Source organism: Balaenoptera musculus, chromosome 14 (assembly GCF_009873245.2).
Source record: "Balaenoptera musculus isolate JJ_BM4_2016_0621 chromosome 14, mBalMus1.pri.v3, whole genome shotgun sequence".
Lineage (NCBI taxonomy): Eukaryota > Metazoa > Chordata > Mammalia > Artiodactyla > Balaenopteridae > Balaenoptera > Balaenoptera musculus.
In genome coordinates, this window is record NC_045798.1 from 64,871,495 (window position 1) to 64,893,592 (window position 22,098).

The following is a 22,098-nucleotide window of genomic DNA, read 5'->3' on the forward strand; positions in this document are numbered from 1 at the left end:
AAGGCTTCTCTGTGCTAAGCGCAGTGCCTAGCACCTAGTAGGCACTTGGAAAACGCTGGTGATTTGGTTAAGTGATTACTGAATTATACATTGCATTGAATTCTCCCAGTCACCAAGTCCCCAGCCTTAGCCCTTAGCATGGCCAATGGAAAATTAATTGGTTGCAAAGTGCATATCTAATTACAACATCCCGCCCCTGCCACAGAGATGTTCAAATGTTAATTATAACATATGCATCTCAATAACAGACGTTAGCATTTAATACAGCGTTAATAACTGGACTTGGGCCGCCTAGTGCGTACACAAAGCTTCCTTTTATCTGCCATTAGGACGGACTTAGCACTTAAAGCAAGGAAGTCCTCATCTTTAAAGCCGTCCTGTCCCTAAAATCAAATGTTTCCCTCCAAGCCTGGATCTCGCCTAAGCCCCCAATTCTCCCCACGCGGAGGTCCCCACCCAGGGCTGCGCCAGCACGTTGCGGGGAGGGGAACGGGCGTTGGGCGTTGGGTTTCGGCGTGGCCAGACAGGCTGTCTCTGCTGCTCAGGCACATCCCCGGCGTCCCGGCGGCGCCCCGTTCTCCAGGGCCCGCCATCCCGGTAAAGAAAGGCGAACTACATTACCCATCAGGCCTCCCGCCGCCCTCTTTCCTTTCAAGTCGTTGCACGTGGCCGGAGGGGAGGGCGGGGCCTGGACGTCACTCTCCTACATTCTCTTTCCCTGTGTCAGAGCGGGGATCATTTTTTTTTTTTTTTTTCGTTCCTCTACTCCCTCTCCCCCACCCGCCCCTCCCTCCCTCTTTCCCTCCCCTCCCTCCCTCCCCTGTCGGCTGGGTTTGTGCGCTGGGGCGCCGGAGCCCCTCCGCAGCCGGGACGCGCGGAACTCGAGGCTGGAGTCGGCTCTCCCGAGCCTCCTCCCTCCCTTCTCCTTCCCTGCCCCCTTCCCCCACCCCCCGACTAGGGCTCGGAGCGGCGGCCAGAGGAACCCCGAGGTGAGCATCCCCCCGTCCGCCCCCCTCTTTTAGTCATCTCTGATTGCCGATCGATTCGGGGACCCGCGAGGAGGGCTGCGTGACGTGTGCGTGCTTATAGATAAATCCGGGAAAACCGACCCAAACAATTAGCCCCCTTCCCCCCTCCCTGCGCCTGGGGCAGCCAGGAGTCGGCGCCCATCCACCTTCCCCGCTTCTGTCGAGGACCGCACTCCACGATCTCGCCCCCTCCCGAGGTTTGCCCCTTCCCTGCCGGGTTCCCCGCCGGTAGGGGAGCCGTAGCTCTGGAGCTCCAGTGAGGAGGGGGGTTCTTGGGGGGCGCACGGCTGGAGCCCGGCTCGCGTTGGAGCCGCGCGGTGTAGCCGCTGTCATGTGCCAGATTCCGACCCGGGGGGAGGAAGAGAGCGAGCTTGATTCCTCTCTTTTGTTTTGAAGCCCGCATTTGCTGCATCAAGCAGTTGGTTTAGTACCGGCCAAACTTGCAGCTGTTCGGACCGTGCTCCGCTGAGGTAGGGTGGCGGCTCCCGGAGGGACCCCGAGAGAGTATCTCCACGCCGCCCCTCCCTCCTCTGGTGACTGATTGTGTCTGTGGCGGCCGCGTGTGTGTGTGCGCGCCCGTCCCCGCGGGCGCGGGGATGTCTGTCGTCTAGACAGGCTGCACCCTCCCTCCGTCCACGGTGAGCCCGCGGGCCGCGGGGGGCGCGGGGGATGGGAGCAGAGGAGGAACCCGAATCGGTAGATCCACTGAGGTCGCGGCTTTGGACATTCCCCACGGCGGTGATTCTGTTGGCTTTAAAAAAAATTATTATTATTCATTCCTGTCGCCGCGGTGTAATTGGGCCTGGGGAACGGATCCGTCCGGCGGAGCCAGGGTTAAGTTGACAGGCTCTGAAAAGCCAGCTCACAGTGGCTGGTGACCCGGGTTCCGGCTCGGGTCCTTCAGCGAGCAGGTGACTGTCCCGGACGCCGGCCGTGGTGGGGGGGAGTGGGGGTGGGCGGCGGGCAGGGGGGGCGGTGTCTTGTCTGCGGCGGAGCTGTGCTGCCCCTGAGGGCCGAGTGCTGGAGCCTGGGTGCATCTGAGGGAGGCGTCCCGGGGACCGCGCATCTGAGTTGGGTACGTCTCTCCATTGACGTTAAATGACAGTCGGGAGTCTGAGCCCCTCCTGTGGGCGGCGTTGGCTGTTTGGTTTCGTGGAGTTTTCAGGGTTGGGGTTTGGGGGCAGGTGTGAACAGAGAGGGGGTTGCGGCGTGTAAAGGGGAGGGGTGGCTGGCGGCGCGGTGTGCATCCCCACCCGGGGGGTGAGGCGTCGCCTCCCGCGCCCAGCTGTTCGTGTGTGTACACACCGCTCTGGCGTGTGTGTGTGGGGGGGGGCGGGGACCGCAGACCGCGGCGTCGTGGGGACGCGCTTGGGCCCAGATCGCCTGGGGTATCGGTCCCGCCAGGGCTCGTAGTGGTGTGTGTGTCCGCGCTCGCGCCAGGGTTACTTGGAGAGGGGGGTTGTGCGGCTGGGGGCCCGGGGAGACCCTGGGGTTGCGTAACCCGCCCTTCGCGTCCCCGACGCCCCTCTGACCCGGCAGACTGTCCACCTACTCGGTGGCGCCGGGGGCTGGTCTGGCTGGGCCTGGAGGAGCCGCGGACGCTCGCGCGTTGCCCCCCCCCCACGCCCCTCGGTTGACCCTTGGCCGGGGGCGCTCTGTGGGTGCCCGTGCCCGCGCCTGCCGCTGCCTTCGCAGATCCTGGAGAGAATTAGCGCGCTCTGCGCACCCCCTCCCAATTTTTCGACCTGGAGATAGTGGGGGCCAAAGACTGTCCGGCCTGACCGGCCCCGGGCCCAGCCCCGCGCTGCCTCCTGCGCCGCTGCCGGGTGCCCAGCCGGCCGCATGTCTTTGCCGGCTCTGTCCTCTCGGCGCTGGGTCTCTGCGGCCGGGGATTATCTCCCAGGCTAGGGGCCCGCGCGCAAAGGGAGGAAGCCGCTGGAGCTGCGGGCTGCGCGGCGGCTGGAGGCTCCCGATGGCGAAAGTGACACAGCACGAGCGCCGCTGCCCGCCCGAGCTGGAGGAGAGAGGAAGGAGCCGCCCAGAGGGCGGGGAGGGGCCGCAGGCTGTCCGGCCTGTTTCCTCCCGTCCAGCTCCGGGTCTGGGCCGTAAACCTCAGGGATCCCGGCTACGAGCATGCTGGGACCGCGCGAGAAAATTGCCTGGCGTGCGAGAAAACCCAATCATAGTGGAACAGAACGCACCGAGCAGACGTTAGAAGATGTCCAGTCCCTCACAGGATACACTCCCTTAGAGTATTTGAAACAGGATTCGATTTACACACAGATCAACTCATCTGCTGTGTCAAGTGTCTGTCCTGGATAATGTGCGCTCGGAGCAGTAATTTTATAACGCATTCTGGGATACAGTGTCATCAGTGATTAACAAATTGCTAGAATAACAATATGTTTGTATGACTTTACTGGGCAGTCCCCCACCCCATCATCGCATTTATTAAGACGGTCCCATGAGGTAGGGGGATATTAACCCCATTTTACAGAATAGCACATTGAGGCTCAAAAACTGACGTGACTTGCCTGAGGCCTTTCTGTGATTTCACTTCTCAGACTATGGCTTTTAATTTAAATAGTGACCACCTTTTTTTTTTTTTTTAAAGTGTAGGTCTTGGCACCTCAGGAAATACTGAACCCAAGAAAAGGAGTAAATTATGGTATTTATTCTTTGTCAAAAAACACTTGGTTTGCTACCAGTCCTAATGAGAATAAGTATTAAAAAACAGAAGTCTGCATTGCTGTTATCACTCATCTGATAATTTACTGTTGGTGAATGATCGTCAGCTTTGATACATGCAGTATGTATACCTGCATGTAATAAGTACATATGGATATATGTTTCTGCAACACATGCCTGTGTTCATATGGGTGTGTTCGTGGGGTCTTTATTGAATCTAAGGTTTATTCTTTACTTACTGGTTCCAAAACCATGGGTTTAAAGTATAGCTCCTGAGAAACCACCCAGGAACCTGCCCCCTCCATCTCCAGGGATGGGGAAGCCTTGAAAAGAACAAAGAGCTCCTACATAACTGTATGTATTTTTCAGAGTTTGCACACATGAAGGTTCTCAGACGCAACCTGGAGGGTTATTAGGTTTGGTCAGATAATCAGCAATTCATTCACAAATATGTATTGAACACCAACATGTTTGTGTATGTTGAAGTGCATACAAAGAAAATTTAACATAGTGGCCCTGCTTGGCAAAAACATTTTCTAGCTGTGGAGATAAATGTAAGATTTTAAGTCCAGCAAATGTTTGTTGAGCACCTTCCGACATCTAGCAGGCTAGATACTCTGCTGTGTTTGGGGCACACAAAGATAGGATAGCAGAAACAGCTAATTTGCAGTGCAAAAAATGGATGATTCAGAGCCTGCAGGAGGGAACAAATCATAAATATTTTAAAGCACTCGCCCTGGGACTTAGTCAATTTCACATATGTTGGTTGCAAGGGACTCATAATGCCAGTCCCTGTGCTACAGCAAATGCAGAAGGAAGCAACAGAGGAAGAAGAGCCTTGTTCCTCTGAACTTCAAACTGTTTGGAACCTCCCAGGTGAGCCCTGGAGGTCTGTCCTTCTGTAGAAGTTAGGCAGCTCGTGGAAGATGACCCTGAAGCCAACCAACAGGTTAGTCTGCTGAGCAATGAGGAACTGACAAGTTGTTCTCTGTGCTCCTGCCCCAGCTCTGCTGGACAGTGATGGGCTGTGATAGGCTGTCTTCAGTGGCTTTGGTCAAGGTCTCAGTCAGGCCTTGCCTGAGTTTAGTAGTTTCTGTCTCACAGGTCTATGGATATGTTCTAATATGAGTCTACTTTTTAATCTATTCATTCTCCAACTCACTTCCCGGGTCCTTGACACTGTTTTCCAATTTCATCTCAGTTTTGGGGTCCACTGCCCTTGTTTTTTTTTTTTTTTTTTAATAAATTTCATTTATTTATTTATTTTTGGCTGTGTTGGGTCTTCGTTGCTGCGTGCGGGCTTTCTCTAGTTGTGGCGAGTGGGGGCTACTCTTTGTTGCAGTGCGCGGGCTTCTTGTTGAGGTGGCTTCTCTTGTTGCGGAGCACGGGCTCTAGGTGCGCGGGTTTCAGTAGTTGTGGCGCATGGGCTCAGTTGCTCCGCGGCATGTGGGATCTTCCCGGACCAGGGCTCGAACCCGTGTCCCCTGCATTCACTGCCCTTGTTTTAAGGTTCTGTTGTTTGCAGTTCACATGATGAAGGAGGAAGCAGGAGGTGGTGGTTAGGATGGGGAGAGAATCCTGAGCCCAGAGAAAGAACAGGAGGTACAAAACAGACGGGCAAATTGCAGTTTTGGGCAATTCTCCAAACCTGATGGCATTTCTGCATAGCTTACCCAATAATGTAACAGCCCCTTTTGGTGTTCTCTTTGAGGGGGATCCTCTACCTCTGGGCCTCACTGCTGACTCGTTGGTCACCTGAGCTCAGCTGCTAACATTCAGGCTTTGCTCTTGTGCCCTCCTGCCTCCTCCTGCGTGCAGTTTAACTTAGGGCACTGCTGTGATGGTGGTCTTCTCTCAGAATTACCCCCATGCTGACTATTGACAGCTGCCTGTTGTTTCTGAATTAATCCTCGGCCAGAGCTGTGGTTCAGAACAGAGTGAGAACAGACACACCCTCAGATCTAGGCACCCAGAGCTGGGAAGGGCCTTGTTGATGAGCTGAAGACCCCAAGGCCCAGAGAGGTGAAATGACTTGCCCAAAGTCACAGGGAGCCCTTGGCAGAGTGGAACATGAACTTCTAAAATTTGAGGCCTTACTTAATCTTCTTTCTCTGTACTGTGATGCTTCCTGAAAAAAAGTGGGGTTCTTACTTCCCAAAGAGTGAAAACTCTGCATCTTTTTTTTTTTTTTCCCCTTTGGTTCCAGGAAAGGCCTAGGAATTCATCTTTTAGTCTTGAGATTGCTTTCCTTCAAGCCTGGCCTTCATTGCCCTATCTTTCATCTTTGGCCCCCAGGAATCTGGATGAGAGCATATATTTGGGAGAGAGGTCTATGCTTGGGGCCTTCCAATGCTCTTAAGTTTGGTCTGTGGCTTTCCCTTTCGATGGAAGTGTCCTCAGGAACCTCCTGAAAGTGTTTGCAAAGCTGTTATGTACATGCATTTTTCTAGGAGGAGGATCCACATATTTCATTTGATTCTTACCTGACTCAAGTAAGGAGAAGAACTACTGGGGGTGGGGGGTAGTGGAGTTGGATAGGGGGTTGGTTGGCACTGGAGACTAGCATAATACCTTACACCTGATTTGGCTTTGCAGTTTATGAACTATTTCACACAAATTATTTCATCTGCTTTTTATAATAGCCCTTTGAGGCTGTTGTTGTTATTCCCATTTTGAAGATGGGGAAACTGAGCCTCCGTGGTTAGTGCCATGCCGCAGTCACAAGTAAGTAGTAGAGCAGGGATCTGACCCCAAGTCTTCAGGTTTCAAATCTGGTGCCCTGAGTTGATGTGGTCCACCACGGCACATCATCATTACACTTTTATGAGTGGTGGACCTCGAACTTTTTGGAGCTTCTTCTTTTTTTTCTTTTTTTTTTTTTGGAGCTCCTTCTTCATGATATCCACTGCTGGCTTATGTCCAACCATGGAGCCAGACCTAAGTGCTAACTTACCCGGGGGTGGGGTGGATAAAGTACGGGAGGCAGTTATCATAACAGTGATATGTGGACTGGGGCCAGTTTGGGATGATTTCATGAAAGAGGTGAATTTGAGGGTAGGTCTGGGGTTGTGGCAGACCTGGCAGAGGTTTTCAGCTGGGACCATGGCCCAAAAAAGGTGAAGGGGAAATTGTGTGTGCTTGGTCCTGGGTGGAGCTGACCAAGGATGTTGGGTGGACCCTGCAGTCAGACGGGGCTTCTCATAGTGACTGGGATCTTTCTCTGGCCAGCTCTGTGCTCCGCCCTGGGGCTGCAACCGCGAACAGGCACAGCCCTCCTGCCTTCAAAGAACCCACTGTCTCGCGGGAGAGGCAGACTCTTAAACAGTTAAATTCAGCATGTGTGGTGAGCGCAGTGGTGGAGAAAGTTGCCTTCCAGACAAGGGCCACCTGTTCTAGCCTCAGAGATCAGAGAGGGCTTCCTAAGGGAGATGATGCAGGAGCTGAATCTGAATGTATGAAAAGGAATTAGCCAGGAGAAGAGACAGGAGAAGGACCTTCAGGGGGAGGGAATGTGGGCGCAGAGGCGTGGAGGCCCGAGGCTGCCTGGTGGAGGAAGGGGCTGCCGCAGGGAAGTCAAGCACAAGGCCGAGAGGCATACAGAGCCCCTCTCTGAGGAGCTTGTGAGCCTGGCTGAGGACGTCGCATTTCGGCATGGAGGACAGGGCTTTAAGCAGAGTCAAGGCGCTCGGCCGTGGGCCAGAAGGGAGCATGACCGGGAACCAGGCAGCTGCTGGGCTGATGAGGCAACAACGAGCTCCGTGCAGTATTCAGGTCCCAGGGGATGAGACATATGCGGAGGAGGGAAGGCCACGTATTAAAAACGTTTGGGGAGTAAAGTCGGCCGTGATTGCTTAGCTTTGGGGGATAAGGGAGGAGTCCCAGTGACTCCCAGGTTTCTGGCCTTGCGGACTCAGTGGATGGCGGCCTTTACTGGGCAGTGCCCTTCTGGTGGCTGGAGCAGGTCTGCTCTGGTGGGGGTGAGAAGGACTGTGGTGAGTTTAATGTTAGCCGTGGTGAGTTTGAATTGCTGGTAGGATAGTCCAGTGGAGCTGTCTTCCAGACAATACAGCGTGCATGGTAGAAGCCTGGGGAGGAGGTGTGGGCAGGAGCTCCAGTTCTGGGAGCGGGGAATGGTCTGCTGCTGAACGTGACTGCCGTGGGGACTGCTGTAGACAATAAAAAGACCTCTTCCTCCCATTGTCAGAGAATCCTTTGTCACGCTGGGCCGCTGTCGTCAGGGAAGCCAGGCGGGGATGCTGTGTCACGCTGGAGGCCCAGCTGGCAGAATCCAGCGACAGCCAAGAGCGCGCTTCAGCTGGAAGCCTTAGAGTGAGTTAGAGGAGAGGCCTTGTCATTTTTAACATCCCTGGTTGGCAGAGCCCTTCCCAGGCCCTCAGGGCGTAAGTAAAGGGCAGGGGAGACCTGGACCTCTGCCCAGGAGAAGGCAGTCTAGTTGGGAGACAAGATGTGGACATATGAAACCACTAAAAATCTGTAATAACCTGGGCAGATAGTGGGCTGCACATTAAATGGAAGAGGCCTGCTGGTACTTCTCTTCCTGCCATGCCGCATTTTTACAGGGCTGCTGTGTTTTGGGCAGAGTGCCAATCTTTTCATTTTTGAATGCTCGGACCTACATAGCAGGTGTTCATCCTACGTATTTGGATCGGCAGGGATGTGGCCAGAGTTTGTTGTTTGGGGTGTGGGGTGAGGTCAGCCAGAGAAGGTTCCCGTGAACAAGTCCAACGAGGGGATTCCAACACTGATTTGGAATATTTTTAGTACCATAGTGGAGTAAAAATCTCGAAAACCTTCCAACTACCAAGCACCTAGAAATGCTGTATGAAATATAACTAGCATCCTTTCAAAGAAGGGCTGAGCTTCTCGAATGTAAGAGAAATCCCCAGGGAACTCAAAAGTGAGCGAGGACAGTAAGCTTGCACTGACGCTAGGCCAGGCCTGGGGGTGGGTTTGGCTGTGGGCGTGTTGAGGGGTCTCAGAACCAAAGGCAGCTGAGCCCTTAACAATGCCTCCTCCAGGGTCCGAGGTGAGTCTGGGAGTTGGCATGGAGGGCCCTGGCTGAAACGGGCCCCTGCAAAGGTGAGCAGGCTTGGAGAGAGGATGGAATAGACGTCCGCCCGGTGGCATGGAAGCGGGAGAGGGGGAGCTTGTCTGTCTTGGCCTGGATTTGGGGTGGGGAAGAATCTTCCCTAGAAACTCGAAACCTCAGGCCTGTTGTGGCCTTGGATGACCACTACATGTGTAGTCCAGAAGTCTCCAGGGAATTAGCACATAAAGCCTTCGGGGACCAGGGTCTTCCTGCCTGTGGGCTCCAGGATCTCATGAGTGCCGGGAAGATTCCGGGGTTCTTCACCCTTCACTGACTTGGGTCTCCACCTTGGAGAGATGCTGCAGGACCCGGGGGGGATGGGGGGTGCTGAGTGAGGAGGAGGAGAAAGAGGCCTTGGCGGGAACCTTTGAAAAGGGCCTTCATGACACTTATACACTGCTGAGGGCGTGTGCATGGCTGTGGAGAAAGGCTGCACCTGCCCGAGGGCTTCATCTCTCAGCAGAAGCCTGCAGACGAGCCTGTCCAGGAAGGTGAGACGTTCTCCCCCGCTGTTGACTCAGGCCAGGTCTTTACAGACAAGGCTTCTGTCCAGGTTCCTCCTCAGGGTGGCCTGTGCAGATTCCAGCTGCTCCTGGTCCCACCAGACTGTGCGCCACATCATCTGCCCTAAGCCCAGAGGCTTGAGTTCCTCGCATTTCAAGGAGTTTGTTGTTTGGGGTGTGGGGTGAGGTCAGCCAGCTGTCTCCACCAGCACTTTCTCAGAGGCTTCCCGTGGCCGGGAGTATGTGGCTTTACGAGGCAGTGCCTTCCCTCATTAGAAGGCTTTTGCAGCTGGAAGGCCTCCTGTGAGCCTCAGGCACTGCCCGGCTATTTCCCCCCATCGCCCCTTCGGCCATGGGCTGTGGTGAGAGATGCTTTGGAGGCCTTTCACCATCTTGCTCGCTTTTGCTGGAAGGGCCTTAATTTGTCGAGCTAAGATTCTGTGAGAATCCAGACAACTTCCATCCTAACTTCCTTAGCAAAGAGGGAGATTTTGAAGACGAGATGTAAGGTTTGCTGAGCTGGCTGTGATGCAGAAGTTCTGAGAAGCTTTGGCTCAGTGCTTTTCAGATTCCGACTAGAGAAGCAAGTTCCTTCCTCCAGCACCCAGAATACATTTCAGTTTGTAAATGAGTGACTCAGGAATCTGATGCAGGGAGCTGACGTTTATTGAGTGTCTGTTAGGTACTGGGTGCAGTGCTAGGTGTTGTCGGTATGTGTTACTAAATAAAAGTAACTTCTGTGAGGGAGAGAGAAAGGGCAGCAGAGCCGTGGATATGCCTTACTGTAGTTGTGACAATTGAGCCCTAAAGTTATTCAGAAAGAATGTGTGTGGTTCCATCCGGGAGTGGGTGGGGCAGGCATTCCCCATGCTGTTCCCTTATAGGGCCTTCCTCTGGGGTAGGCAATGTCATGATCTCACCACGAGCTGAGAACCCACAGACCTTTGCCGTATTCATGGGTCATTTGTTGAGATACTTACAAGTTTGAATCATGAGATCAAGAAAGTGGCCTGCTGGACAATCCACATCTTGATGTGTCACCAAACAGGACGGTGTTGACAATGACAGTGTTTTTCCCAGCATGCAAGGCAGAGCTTGCATGCAAGGGGGAGCTTGTCTGTCTTGGCCTGGATTTGGGGTGGGGAAGAATCTTCCCTGGAAACTTGAAACCTGAGACCTGTTGTGGCTTTGGATGACCACTACATGTGTGGTCCAGAAGTCCCACTGGTGTCTGTCTACAGTGCCCCGGGCTCTTTGAGGAAGCAAAAGACTTTCCGCTCCTTTGCATTCACAGGTTGGCTGGCATCTGTGGGGTTCATATATTTAACAGGTGCCGTGTTGTGTTATGAGGAGCACGAGTTGCCTTTGTCGCGAGGTTGCATCAGCCAGCTGGATACACGGATGTGCGATCCTGACAGGGCCCAGTGGTGAAGGTCAGGGATTCTGGGAAAGTACCCAGTTTCTCCTCTTCTCCTTCCAAAAATTGTTCTTCATGCTCACATTCTACTGGTTTGCCTCAAACCTTTTACCTTAAGCCTGTTACCTCCGTTAACATTTGGTTTGGTTTAGCGGACGTGCATGAGACGCCTGCTGTGGGTCGGAGGCATTCAGACGAACCTGGCAGGGTCCCTACTTCCTGTCTTCATCTTGGTGGGGAAGACAGAATGGCCTCGTTTGTGTGGCGTGGGAAGTACTGGGTAAAGAGAAAGAGAAGTGTGCTCAGGCAGCCAGAAGTAGGATGACTATAATTTTTTGTCCAAATGGAGGCACTTTTGAGAGTGACAGGGAGTGCCATTCATAATCATGCCAGGACACAGATATAAAGTGGGGCTGTCCTGGGCAAATGGGGGCTTATGGCCACATGAGCCAGGGAGGGTGAATGCATGTGGGTCATACCTGACACTGTCATCAGTCCTCTGTACTACAGGATGCACGTAGGCCTAATGGAGGGGAGGGGCTTGGCTGCAAGAGAAACTGGCATCTGTTTCCTGTTTTTCTGGGGCTAGAGAGGAACGCTTTATCTGTGAGGACTGTGGACTAAGAACTCTGATGGGTCTCAGTTTACAGCCACAGGGTTCTATCTTATATCTCACTATGATCTCAGTTTTGGGGTTGGAGATGGAAGCTTGGGGAGATGAAAACCACCTGGTTTGTAGGATGTTATTGGCTACAGGTAAAAGAACGCTGGACTAACAGTGGCTTAAAAAACAAGATGTGTAGACTTATCTAGCCAGAAGTCTGAATGTAGGGGTTCTAAAGTTGATTAATTCAGTGGGTCAATGATAATTTTAAGGACTCATTCTAACCTTCCAGGCAACCATTTACAGCACATTGGCCTCTGGCTCAGGCTTGACCCCTCATGGTCACAGCATGGCTCCCACTGCTCCACACATCACATTCTCACGTAACTGTATTGGAAGGCAGGCAGGAAGGTGGGTTTCTCCTTGTGTCTTAAAAAAATTTTTTTTTCTGATTGAAGTATAGTGGATATACAGTATTATATAAGTTACAGGTATACAATATAGTGATTTACAATTTTTAAAGGTTATATTCCATTTATAGTTATTAAAAATATTGGCTATATTCCCCACGTTGTACAATATATCCTTTAATTTGTTTTATACATAATAGTTTGTACCTTTTAATCCCCTGTCCCTATAGTGCCCTTCCCCACTTCCCTCTCTCCACTGGTAACTACTAGTTTGTTCTCTATATCTGTGAGTCTGCTTCTTTTGTGTTATATTCACTGGTTTGCTGTATTTTTTAGATTCCAATATAAGTGATATCATACAGTATTTGTCTTTCCAAGTCCATCCATGTTGCCGCAAGTGGCAAAATTTCATTCTTTTTTATGGCTGAGTAGTATTCCATTGTGTGTGTGTGTGTGTGTGTGTGTGTGTGTGTGTGTGTGTGTGTGTCTGTGTCTGTGTGTGTGTGTGTGTATGCCACATCTTCTTTATCCATTCATCTGTTGATGGACACTTACGTTGCTTCCACATCTTGGCAATTGTAAATAATATTGCTATGAACATTGAGGTGCCTGTATCTTTCAAATTAGTGTTTTTGTTTTTTTCAGGTATATAGCCAGGAGTGGAACTGCCGGGTCACATGGTGGTTCTATTTTTAGTTCTTTTGTGAAACCTCCATACCATTTTCCACAGAGGCTGTACCATCCTTGTGTCTTAATGTATCAGGCATGAAAACCTTGCCCAGAATCCCCCTGCTAGAATTTACTATCAAGTTCCATTGAAGAGAAATGGGTTGATACCTCACCATGGAGGCTGATAAAGCAAGTTTTGGTGTTTTCTGCCTCATCTATAGGAAGAGGGAGAACTGCTTGCGAGAAGGTGGAGAGGGGGATCATGGTTAGGTAAGCAATGATTGTTTACCTCACCAAGTTTCATTGTGATTTTACTTATTCATTTGGGGATGTATCAACTTTATTGAGATATATTTTTTTTATAAAATAATTTCTTATAATATAATTGAGGTATAAGGAAAACAAACCTACCCCCTGGGCTCTGGCAACTACTCTTCTTTCTTTCACTATAATCCTGCCTTTTCTAGTAATTATTATTTCTTAACCTATAGGTAATATGGGAGTGTAGGACCCTAGGTGTCCCGTGGAGGTCTTCTGTGTGGTCTCAGGTAGATTCTATGTCCCCTTCCCCCAGTGGCCCCTCTGCATTCCGGTCACTGGGGCCAGGTGGAGAAGCCAAGCAGACAGAGTTGTCCAGAGGGAGGGAGAGAGAGGGAACCTATGTTGGTGGTGGCCCTGACAGCAGGACTGGAGATACCTAAGGGGCCGAGGTTCTGGCTGGTCCGTGACAGACAGCAGTCACTTGTGCCGGCAGCTGTGGGGTTTGAGGGAGGAAATTGCTTCTTCGTGTGGCTTGGACACCTTGGATCCTGCAGAGTCAGTTCTCCTGCCCCTGCTAATTGAGAACTCTGGCCGTGGGGAATGTAGGCCACGGGAAGATTATGGGGGACACCATCTTCCCCTCCCCAAACCATCATCCCCTTCTATTGATACAAACAAACAGCTCAGGCCAAGGGAAGACCACCCAGTGCCCTGGAGCAAATAAGTCCCCTCTGGGCTCTTCTGTACTCTGCTTGTATGGTCAGTTTTGTCCTCCTCTTCCATCCCAGCCTTTGGTCTGTACATCTTTAGCACACTTAGCACTTTGCGCCACTCCCATCCTTCCTTGGGTTCTTGCCTGATCTGCTCCCTGAGATCATAAGCACCTTGAAGATCATATCCTGGTCTGAGTCACTTGTGGATTTCCCATAGGGCTAGGGCAGTGCTTGCCACAGGGTCCCTGCTCCAGGAACACAGATCTTTTTTAAAGCAAAATGAGTATTTGTAGAATGAGGGGAGGTACTTGTTCACTTTGGGCATCTCTCCAGATTCCAAACCAGTTCAGTGTGGCACAGCACAGTGCCCGGGATAAGGATTTGTGAGTCTCTACATATTCCTTTCCTAAAGAGGAAGAAAGGTAATCCACCATGCTGTTATGGGTTGAACTGTATCCCCCCTAAAAGTATGTTGTAGTCCTAACCCCCAGGACCTTGGAATGTGACTGTATTTGGAGATGGGGCCCTTAAAGAGGTAACTAAGGTAAAATGAGGTCCTATGGGTGGCCCTAATGCAATACGACTGGTATCCTTAAAAGAAGAGGACATCAAGACACAGATAAGACACAGACCTAGGACACCTGAGACAACCATGTGAGGACACAGGGAGAAGGTGGCCATCTGTGAGGCCAAGGAGAGAGGGCTCAGAAGAAACCACCCCTGCTGACGCCTTAATCTCAGACTTCTAGTGTCCAGAACTATGAGAAAATAAATTTCTCATGTCTAGGCCACCCAGTTTATGCTATTTTGTTATGAAAGCCAGGCTCCAAATCCAGGCCTACGTGACTCCAGAACCTGGACTCTGCTGCTTGTTTGGGGGTGGGGTGGGGGTGGATGTCTGTCAACTCAGGGATTGAACAGGTGGTATTTCTGCTGAAACCCTGGGGCAATCCAATAATAACTTTAAAAACCTAACATTTGTTACGTATTACTGTGTTAAAGTGCTTCATGAGCACTTTACATGTGTTATCTTAATTAGCCTTCTATTTTACAGATGAGACAATGAGGGCACAGAGAGGTTAAGTAATTTACCCTAGGTCACACAGCTAATAAGTGGCATAGACTATTTTGCTATTTTGAGTGTTGTATCTTAACCATCACACACGGGGATTGACAGGTTATGCTGAGGTCCTCTTGTGGTATTCTGGGAAAGTCACTGGTCTTATGTCTGCCATTAATGACTTGGGTGATCTTGGGCAAGTCTCTTTGCATCTGGATGTTTTCTCCTCGGTGACCTCAGGGACTGGATGAGATACTATCTAACGTCCCTGATTGTCTCCTTCTGAGGTTCCTAGTGCCAGGCCTCTGAGGCAGGGATTATATCCTCAGCATGGACTGGTGTAGGGGAGGAGGAATCCCTGTGATGTCATCTTCGGCATTTGCCCACACCTGAGGTAGCAGCGCTAGATCTGCCTGATTTGGCCATTTGGACCTATGGTTTGACAGTTTGCTCCTTCCCTATAAAATTAATTTTTTCAATAAGGTAGAAATTATCCCCACCCTGTGCCAGATACCTTTCTAGGTCTTTTAAGGATGTGGGCTTTGAGTTATATCAGCCAAAGGGTATGGGGAAAGGGTTGATGGTAAGTGATATGATGTGCTTTCTTCCTCTAGGTTGACTGCAGTCTCATTCATGCCAGAGAGAAACCAACCCCGGGGGCAGCACACCTTAAAAGATCCCATGTTGAGCCAAAGACCTCTGCGTCTTTCGCCTTATCTTGTTTCCATTTCCCATGAGACCCAGGTAGATGGCAGGTGATGGTGAGGGTGAGGAGAGGGTGGTGGCCTCGTTCTAGGATTCTGCAGACTGAAAACAGAGCGGTAAGAACAAGGATGAGGTTGGCCAGGCTGCTTGTGGACAATCTCAGGGCCCTGATTTTTAACCCTCTGGCAGCCCAGCCCCTGGTTTATCCCCACAGGGTTTTAATGATTTTAGTTACCTCATTAGAGCTAAGTTTACTTAATGTATCTGTAATAGATTTTAAAACCAGAAAAGCAGGTGAGTGTCTTTGAAAGTTCCCAGTTACTCAGCTGCCTGCTCATGACCTCCATAGATCTAGGAAGCCGAAGCTCTCTGGCTCTAGCATTCAGATGGCCGGGAAGAGGCTTTCAGATCCCAGGGGCTGAGGACACCTTGAGTACCCTGACCGCTATGGATGGGCGGTTGTCAGCAAAACCGGGGGTTATTACACCCCGGTGCTCTTATGAGGAGTGGGAGTGGGCAGGGCTAATGCACTTCTTCTAATGGGGGCATTGAAGCAAGAAGAACTAGGTGACTTGGCCAAGGTCACATACCACACTCATCAGTGAGAAAACAAATTAAGGGCTGGTTCTCCATTCAGTAAACCTCCTTTCTCTGCCTTAAAGTACGGCATTCAGACCACTGATGGGGAGTATAGGCTGATTTTCAGTCGAATATCTAGGAACAAGTTAACAATTTAAAGCTGCGTATTCATTTAAATGTGCATTAAAGAAAGAAAACATAACTAGTACATGGAACTTGTGATTTCATTATTGCTTAGCAGGAAGCTTAGTTTAATAAAAAGTCAAGACAAAAAGTCAATAATAACATTACACCTGGTACCCAGCTATGACAGAAAACTCCAAGGTGGTGAATTTTGGGAAATGCTGCCAAAATCAAGTTTGGGTTGGGCTTCTGTCACTTGGCACTGGGTGAGTTCTGAATAATACATGACTGATTTCAGCCCAAGGCTACCTTTTTTCATGTAACAAATGTGGGTTTCTAAGTATTGAAACTTAGAAACAAAACTTCTATACATGTGATTGTAATTTGGATTCATGAAAGGTGGTCATTACCTAAAGACAACCTAAGTAAATATTGTTGTAAAGCAAAGAATCCTTTTATATAGTGTCCAATTTCTTTCAAAAGCAAATTTAGACTTTTAAATAGTAACTTATATTATCCAGGATTTTGATGACCAGAAACTTATTAATTGGCACCTGAATAACTTCAGCACAATGAAGGTTAATATATTTAATTGTCAGAAAGATCATCTTAGCATCAAATGTGCTGCAATAAAGAATGTTCTGTCTGACATCCTTTCTCCAACCAGTGATAAATACTCTTGTCTAAGGTTAGCTAAGGGGTGCATTTTAGAGCTAGCCCATCCTATGAGCCCGACAAAGTTTTACTATCTGCATTTGAGTAAATTCCGATTATCTAGAAGAGTTATGTTGAAGCTGAGGCAGTCACTTGTAACACCAGACTCAACACCTTTAGGCCAGCATATTCTCTTCCATACTGTGAGCAATGGTGACCCTATTTTCTGAACCCAAAATCAGGATATGCATTTGAATATCTGAAATCAGGACTTCTCCCACCCGTCATCTTACATCTACATCGGGACTCTGAGGTCTCATTCTCAAATTTGTTGATGTGCTCATGCAATTTCAAAATTCTCTTTTTTAATAAAAATGTTTGTCCTTTCTTCAGATCCTCCTGAGACCTACTTTCTCTTTCTACTTCCCCCCCAAATATCTTAGCTTTTCACAGTTCTGCTCCCAGTACGATGTATATGGGGGTTTTCTACACCACCTGGGGGTTTTCTACACCACCAAGCAATTCTCTGACACCAGCTGGGTGTCCTACAATTCAACTCAATTCTTCTAACACTACCTACCTAGAGACAGCATCAGATCCCACATGTTAAGGGCTCAGTCCTACGTCTAGACCCCCCCGCGCCCCCCCAGACTTCAGATGCTATGCTTCTGACTGGCTTTCAATGACCCTGCTCCTTGGGTCCTATTAATTTGTTAGAGCAGCTCACAGAACTCAGAGAAGCATTTTACCTGTTAGATTACCAATTTCAGGAACAGTCAGATGGAAGAGATGCCTAGGGCAAGGTATGGAGAAGGGGCCCAGAGTTTCCATGCCCTCCTGGAATACACCACTCTCCCCAAATCTCCAGATGTCCACCAACCTGGAAGCTCTCTGAACCCCATCTTTTGGGAATTTTAGGAAGGCTTCATTACATAGACATGCTTGATTAAATCACTGACCATCGTATATCGATTCAATCTCCAGCCCCTCTCTCGTCAGGGGTGGGACTGAAATTTTCTACCCTCCAATCACATGGTTGCTCCCCTGGCAGCCAGCCCCCATCCTTATGTTTCCGAAGGTCACCTCATTAACATAAACCTAGTTGTGGTGGAAAGGGTTTGTTATGAATATCAAGACACCTTTAAAGCTCTTACAGATTCCAAGGGTTTTAGGTGCTATATGTCCGGGATGGTTGAAGACCAAAAATATAGTTCTTATTATAAATCACAATATCACATTCCTTTATTAATATAACAGAAAATTAAATCTGGGGTCTGCATTCCTACCCCATCCCCTAAAATCCTAACAAACAAAAGAATATTTTGCTGTGTTATCTGTGGGAGCAGGTGGCTTTGTAGTCTGAGCAAATGATTGAAATTAAGGAGCCTATTCTCCTTACTATTGCTGTGTAACAAACCATCCTAAAACTTAGTGGCTTAAATAGTGATAATCCTTTATTATGCTCAGGAGCCTGCCATTTGGGCAGAGCTCAATAGGTACAGCTCACGTCTGTCTGCTCCACGTGGTATCAGCTGAGAGGGCTCAACCAAGGCTGGAAGATCCACTTCCAAGATGGCTCATTCCTGAGGCTGGCGAGTTGTCCTGGCTGTTGGTTCTTCTCCGTGTGGGCTTCTCCACTGGTCTGCTTGGGCTTCCTCAAGGCATGTGGCTGGGTTCCAAAAGTGAACGTCCCAGGAAACAGGAAGGAGAAGCGGCGATTTCCCAAAGGCTTGGCCTGGAATCCTCGGTGTCTCTTCCATACACCATCCGTGGAGCAGTCACCCAGGCCAGATTCAAGAGGAAGGGACATAGGTCCTATTTCCTGATGGGTGGGGTGTCAGAGATTTGGGGGCCATGTTTTAAAGCACAGGAACTGGTCTCACAGGAGAGGAGTGTCCTTCCTTCTTGCAGACCTTCATGGAGGTTTAGAGTTCATCTTCTTGCAGTCTTTTATGGGGGGGATGAAAAAAGAAATGCCTGTAAAACCCCGTTTGTATCATTTAAACACTGTTATAGTTAGTAAATGTCCGTTTTATATTCTAGTCCTTTAAAAAGTGGCTTCCCCTTGTCACAGGTATGTGGGAATCTTCATTTAATCAATCACTCCCAGAATTGCTGAAATAGAGGCGTGCAGGCACTTGGCCTTGGCAGTGGGAGTCGTCCCCAGGCAGGGCTATCCACAGTTACTGGCCTTCCTGGAGCAACTCTCTGTGGCAAGAGCCTGCGCTGGCTGCCAGCGGGCTGCAGAGATGAATAGGGAGACACCCCGCGCCGTGCCCACCTTCAGGGAGCCCAGGGTTGTACGGTAGATGGACAGCAATGGCCTCAGTGTCACTTTTTCTCAGGGTGTCCTTTTCCACTGGTGAAACACAGAGTGAGCATGTCTGCTCTGAATGCAGTGGGGATGACTTCTCTTTCCCTTTCTGGGGCCCTTGATTTTAAAGTGTGCCCTGGCCTGGAGCTCCCCACTCTGTTTTCCTCGTCTGTGAAACAGGGAGTTCGGTCCAGTCCAGGGGTCAGCAAACTACAGCCTGCCGACCAAACCAGCCCAATGCCTGTTTTCCTAAGTGACATTTTACCGGCGCACAGTCACGCCTGTTGCTTTATGTACAGCCGTGGTTGCCTTTTGCTGGTCGCAGCAGGGACCATATGGCCCACAAAACCTAAAATATTTACTCTCTGGCACTTTACAGAAAGTCTGTAGACCCCTGGTGTAGAATAATGGTTTTCAAACTTCACATGGTTTTCAAACTTCACATTTCAAAGAACACATGGTTCTTTCTTCAAGTAACTTTACCAATAAATCAAATTTACCAATAAATCAGTTCTTTTACCGATAAATCAATTCTTCTAGTATTTGTGCCATGCACTGTACCAAGTACTTTTAAATTGTCAACCTATTTTAATCCTTATAAAAACCCTGTGAGATGGGTAATATTATCATCCCCATTTTAGAGAAAATTGAGACAGAGTTAACGGAGAGGTTAAGTAACTTGCCTAAGGTCACACAGCTAATAAGTGGCAAGGGCAAGCTTCGAATTGAGCAGTCTGGCTCCAGAGTTGATGTTCTTACCCTGCTCGATGCTGTTCACTGGCGGCCTGATGTGAAACGAGGGAGGCCGGATGCCTGGAACTGGCGTGGGGATGCTCAGCATCTTCCACTCGTCCTTTGGCTTCTCTCCCTGCAGCCCCCAGAACCCCCGGGGCCATATCTGATAACCTCTGCAAGGTTAGCAAATTCTAGGGTCCTAAGCTAACATGTAGAGGGGACTTTAGCTTGTTTGGGTTTCCCCAAGAGGAAGTGATCCTGGTTGTTGGGCTCTCAAGCGAGCCTGGAACTGCAGAGAGCTCTGCTCCCTGGGAATGAGGACTCCAGACAGATGATCGTAATTATGCCCAATAAAAATGGGTGCTCGGAGACCAAGGTCCGCGTTTCAGAACCATAACTGGAAGAAGCCATCTTTCGATTAATCGCAATGCCCCAAACAAATATTAAAACTAGTAAATCTACGTGGAGTCAGTTCTCTGGGCCAGAGTGATTGACCTCAGAATTGAGCCCTAACGTTCAGCGAGGGCCAAATTTCCACTCTGAATGTCACCTTCCCAGCTCCCTCCTACCAATAACCAATAAATCAGCCCAGGGGAGTTAAAAGAGGAGTGGCAGCATTTCTCGGAGAGGTGGGAGCCTGGGGCTGCCGAGGGGCCCTTGGGGGGTCTTCCTCTGTGCAGATTAGCTGCCTTGACTGAGCCCACCTTTCCCATAAAGGGCAGTTTTCAGGGAGGAAATACAGCCTCCTCTGTCCTTTGGAGCAGCAGAGGTGAGGGTGACTCACTTTTATTGCCAGTGGGAAGCTGACCTTGATCTTGGTGCTTAGTTTGAAGGTGATTGGGATCTTGGAGGAGAGTTTATTCTGTGGTGTTGTGGCTGGTTTCAATAATGGTATCTCTTCAATTTAGCGATTTAAGAGGATTCCTGATTCCTAGGGACAACCCCCTGGGGCCTGTAGCTCCTCTGCCCTGTACAGAAGGGTCTCTCCTATTGTGAGGGTTTTGCTGCCCCTGCTTTTTCTCCTAGGTTTGTGTCCAGTGGGTTTGGGACCCCCGAGGGAACGTTAGGCGGGCTCTTTCTGGGTGCTCCCCTCCTGCCCGGGGTCCCTGGCCTTGCCTCCTCCTCCTGCCTGCACACCTCTCTTCCTGCCCCCGCTCCACCCCCCAGATGATGAAATAATCTTCCTGACAACCAGGAATCGAGTTCCTTTTCAGAGATACTCTCTTCGGAGGAAAGTCTTTTTAAAAAGTCTTCCAGTTTCTTTTTGGCTGCTTTCAGGCCACGCTTTGCTGTCCCTCAGTTTTTTCAGATCGGGGTTTTCCTTCTTCTCAGAGCCAGCTTTTTGGAAGTGTTCCCTTCCGGTGGCCGCTCTCCCCGCATTCCTGCCTGTTTCCGGCGTGACCGGACTTGATCGCTGGGTGTCCCAAAGGCTAGAAGGTCCTAAAGCAAAAGGGGCTTTTGTGGGAGTGGGTGGTACCCCTTCTCTTCCCATATGCTTTGCCTGCCGCCTGGTTGGTAGTGGGGGCCTTGTGGGCCTGGGGGTTGGGACTGCAGGTGTGGAGGTGGAGGCCCTGCAGGGGTGGGCTTGGGTGGGGTACCGTCTTGGGGGCGGCTCCATGTGCTGTGGACGGCCCCCTGCCCAGGCCTCTGTGAAGGTCCCCAAAGCCTGGCTCTAACTTAGCCTAAAGAATATTTGACCTCATCCATCTCACAATTAACTGTCAATGGAAAGCAGCAGGTACTTGAATAAGTGAAGCTGTTTCTTTTAGGGGATGTTTCGGAAAACAGAAATTTGGTTCTCATTGAAGATACCTTACTAGTGTGTGTGGTTGTGTTTTCAACAACTTACAAAATGTTAATTAAAATATGCAATATCCACTGCATTAAAGTACGTTTGAAGTGAAGAATCCTCTCCACCTCATCACTTAAATACTGTGTTAAGTTTTGCACATTGTATCCCTTTTCCCCTTTAATAGCAATTGGTTGATTGGCAGCTGTGCTAAATAATTTTGTATACTTAATTAGCTTGGTTTTAAAATTTGTTTCGAGTCCCGTTTATTACCGATGTCACCGCTGTTTTCCACAGACCCCGGTCCCCACAGCTCTGTCCTATCACCGCCTTCATCGGCGGCACCTTCTCTGCAGAGAGTACAGTTGGTCCTCTGTATCCACAGCTTCTGCATCCACGGATTCAACCAACCTTAGATCCAGAATTCTATGGAATCCAACGTTGGTTGAATCCGTGTATTCCCAGGGCTGGTTCTAAGGGACTTGGAACATGTGCAGATTTTGGTTTCCCTGGGGGGTCCTGGAACCAACCCTTCTGTGGATACTAAGGGACAACTGTATCTAGTTTTAGTTGTGCCTCCCTCTGTCTGGGGTTTCCCTTCCCTCCTCCTAAAGGAAACACCTGAGAAATCGCCAGGATCGTTGTACCCTTAAATAACATCAGTTGCCGCTCATTTGTGTCGTATTTTATGAATTTACCGAGTGCTCTCATGCCCCATATGTGGGGTAGGCTGGTG

General features: G+C 49.9%; 1 protein-coding gene across 5 annotated transcripts in view; it reads left to right on the plus strand.

Moving 5' to 3' along the window:
* Positions 1 to 812: 812 nt before the first annotated feature.
* CTIF (cap binding complex dependent translation initiation factor) overlaps positions 813 to 22,098 on the plus strand; it is a 304,506-nt gene continuing 283,220 nt past the window's right edge. For 2 of the 5 annotated variants that reach the window (XM_036822928.1, XM_036822932.1), the window contains exon 1: positions 7,591 to 7,708. In XM_036822928.1, coding sequence (XP_036678823.1) covers positions 7,634 to 7,708 — 75 coding nt within the window. In that variant the 5' untranslated portion in view covers positions 7,591 to 7,633. Of the gene's footprint in view, positions 990 to 7,590; positions 7,709 to 22,098 lie in introns of those variants that run through there. The other 3 variants (XM_036822929.1, XM_036822930.1, XM_036822931.1) reach the window with 2 other exon arrangements.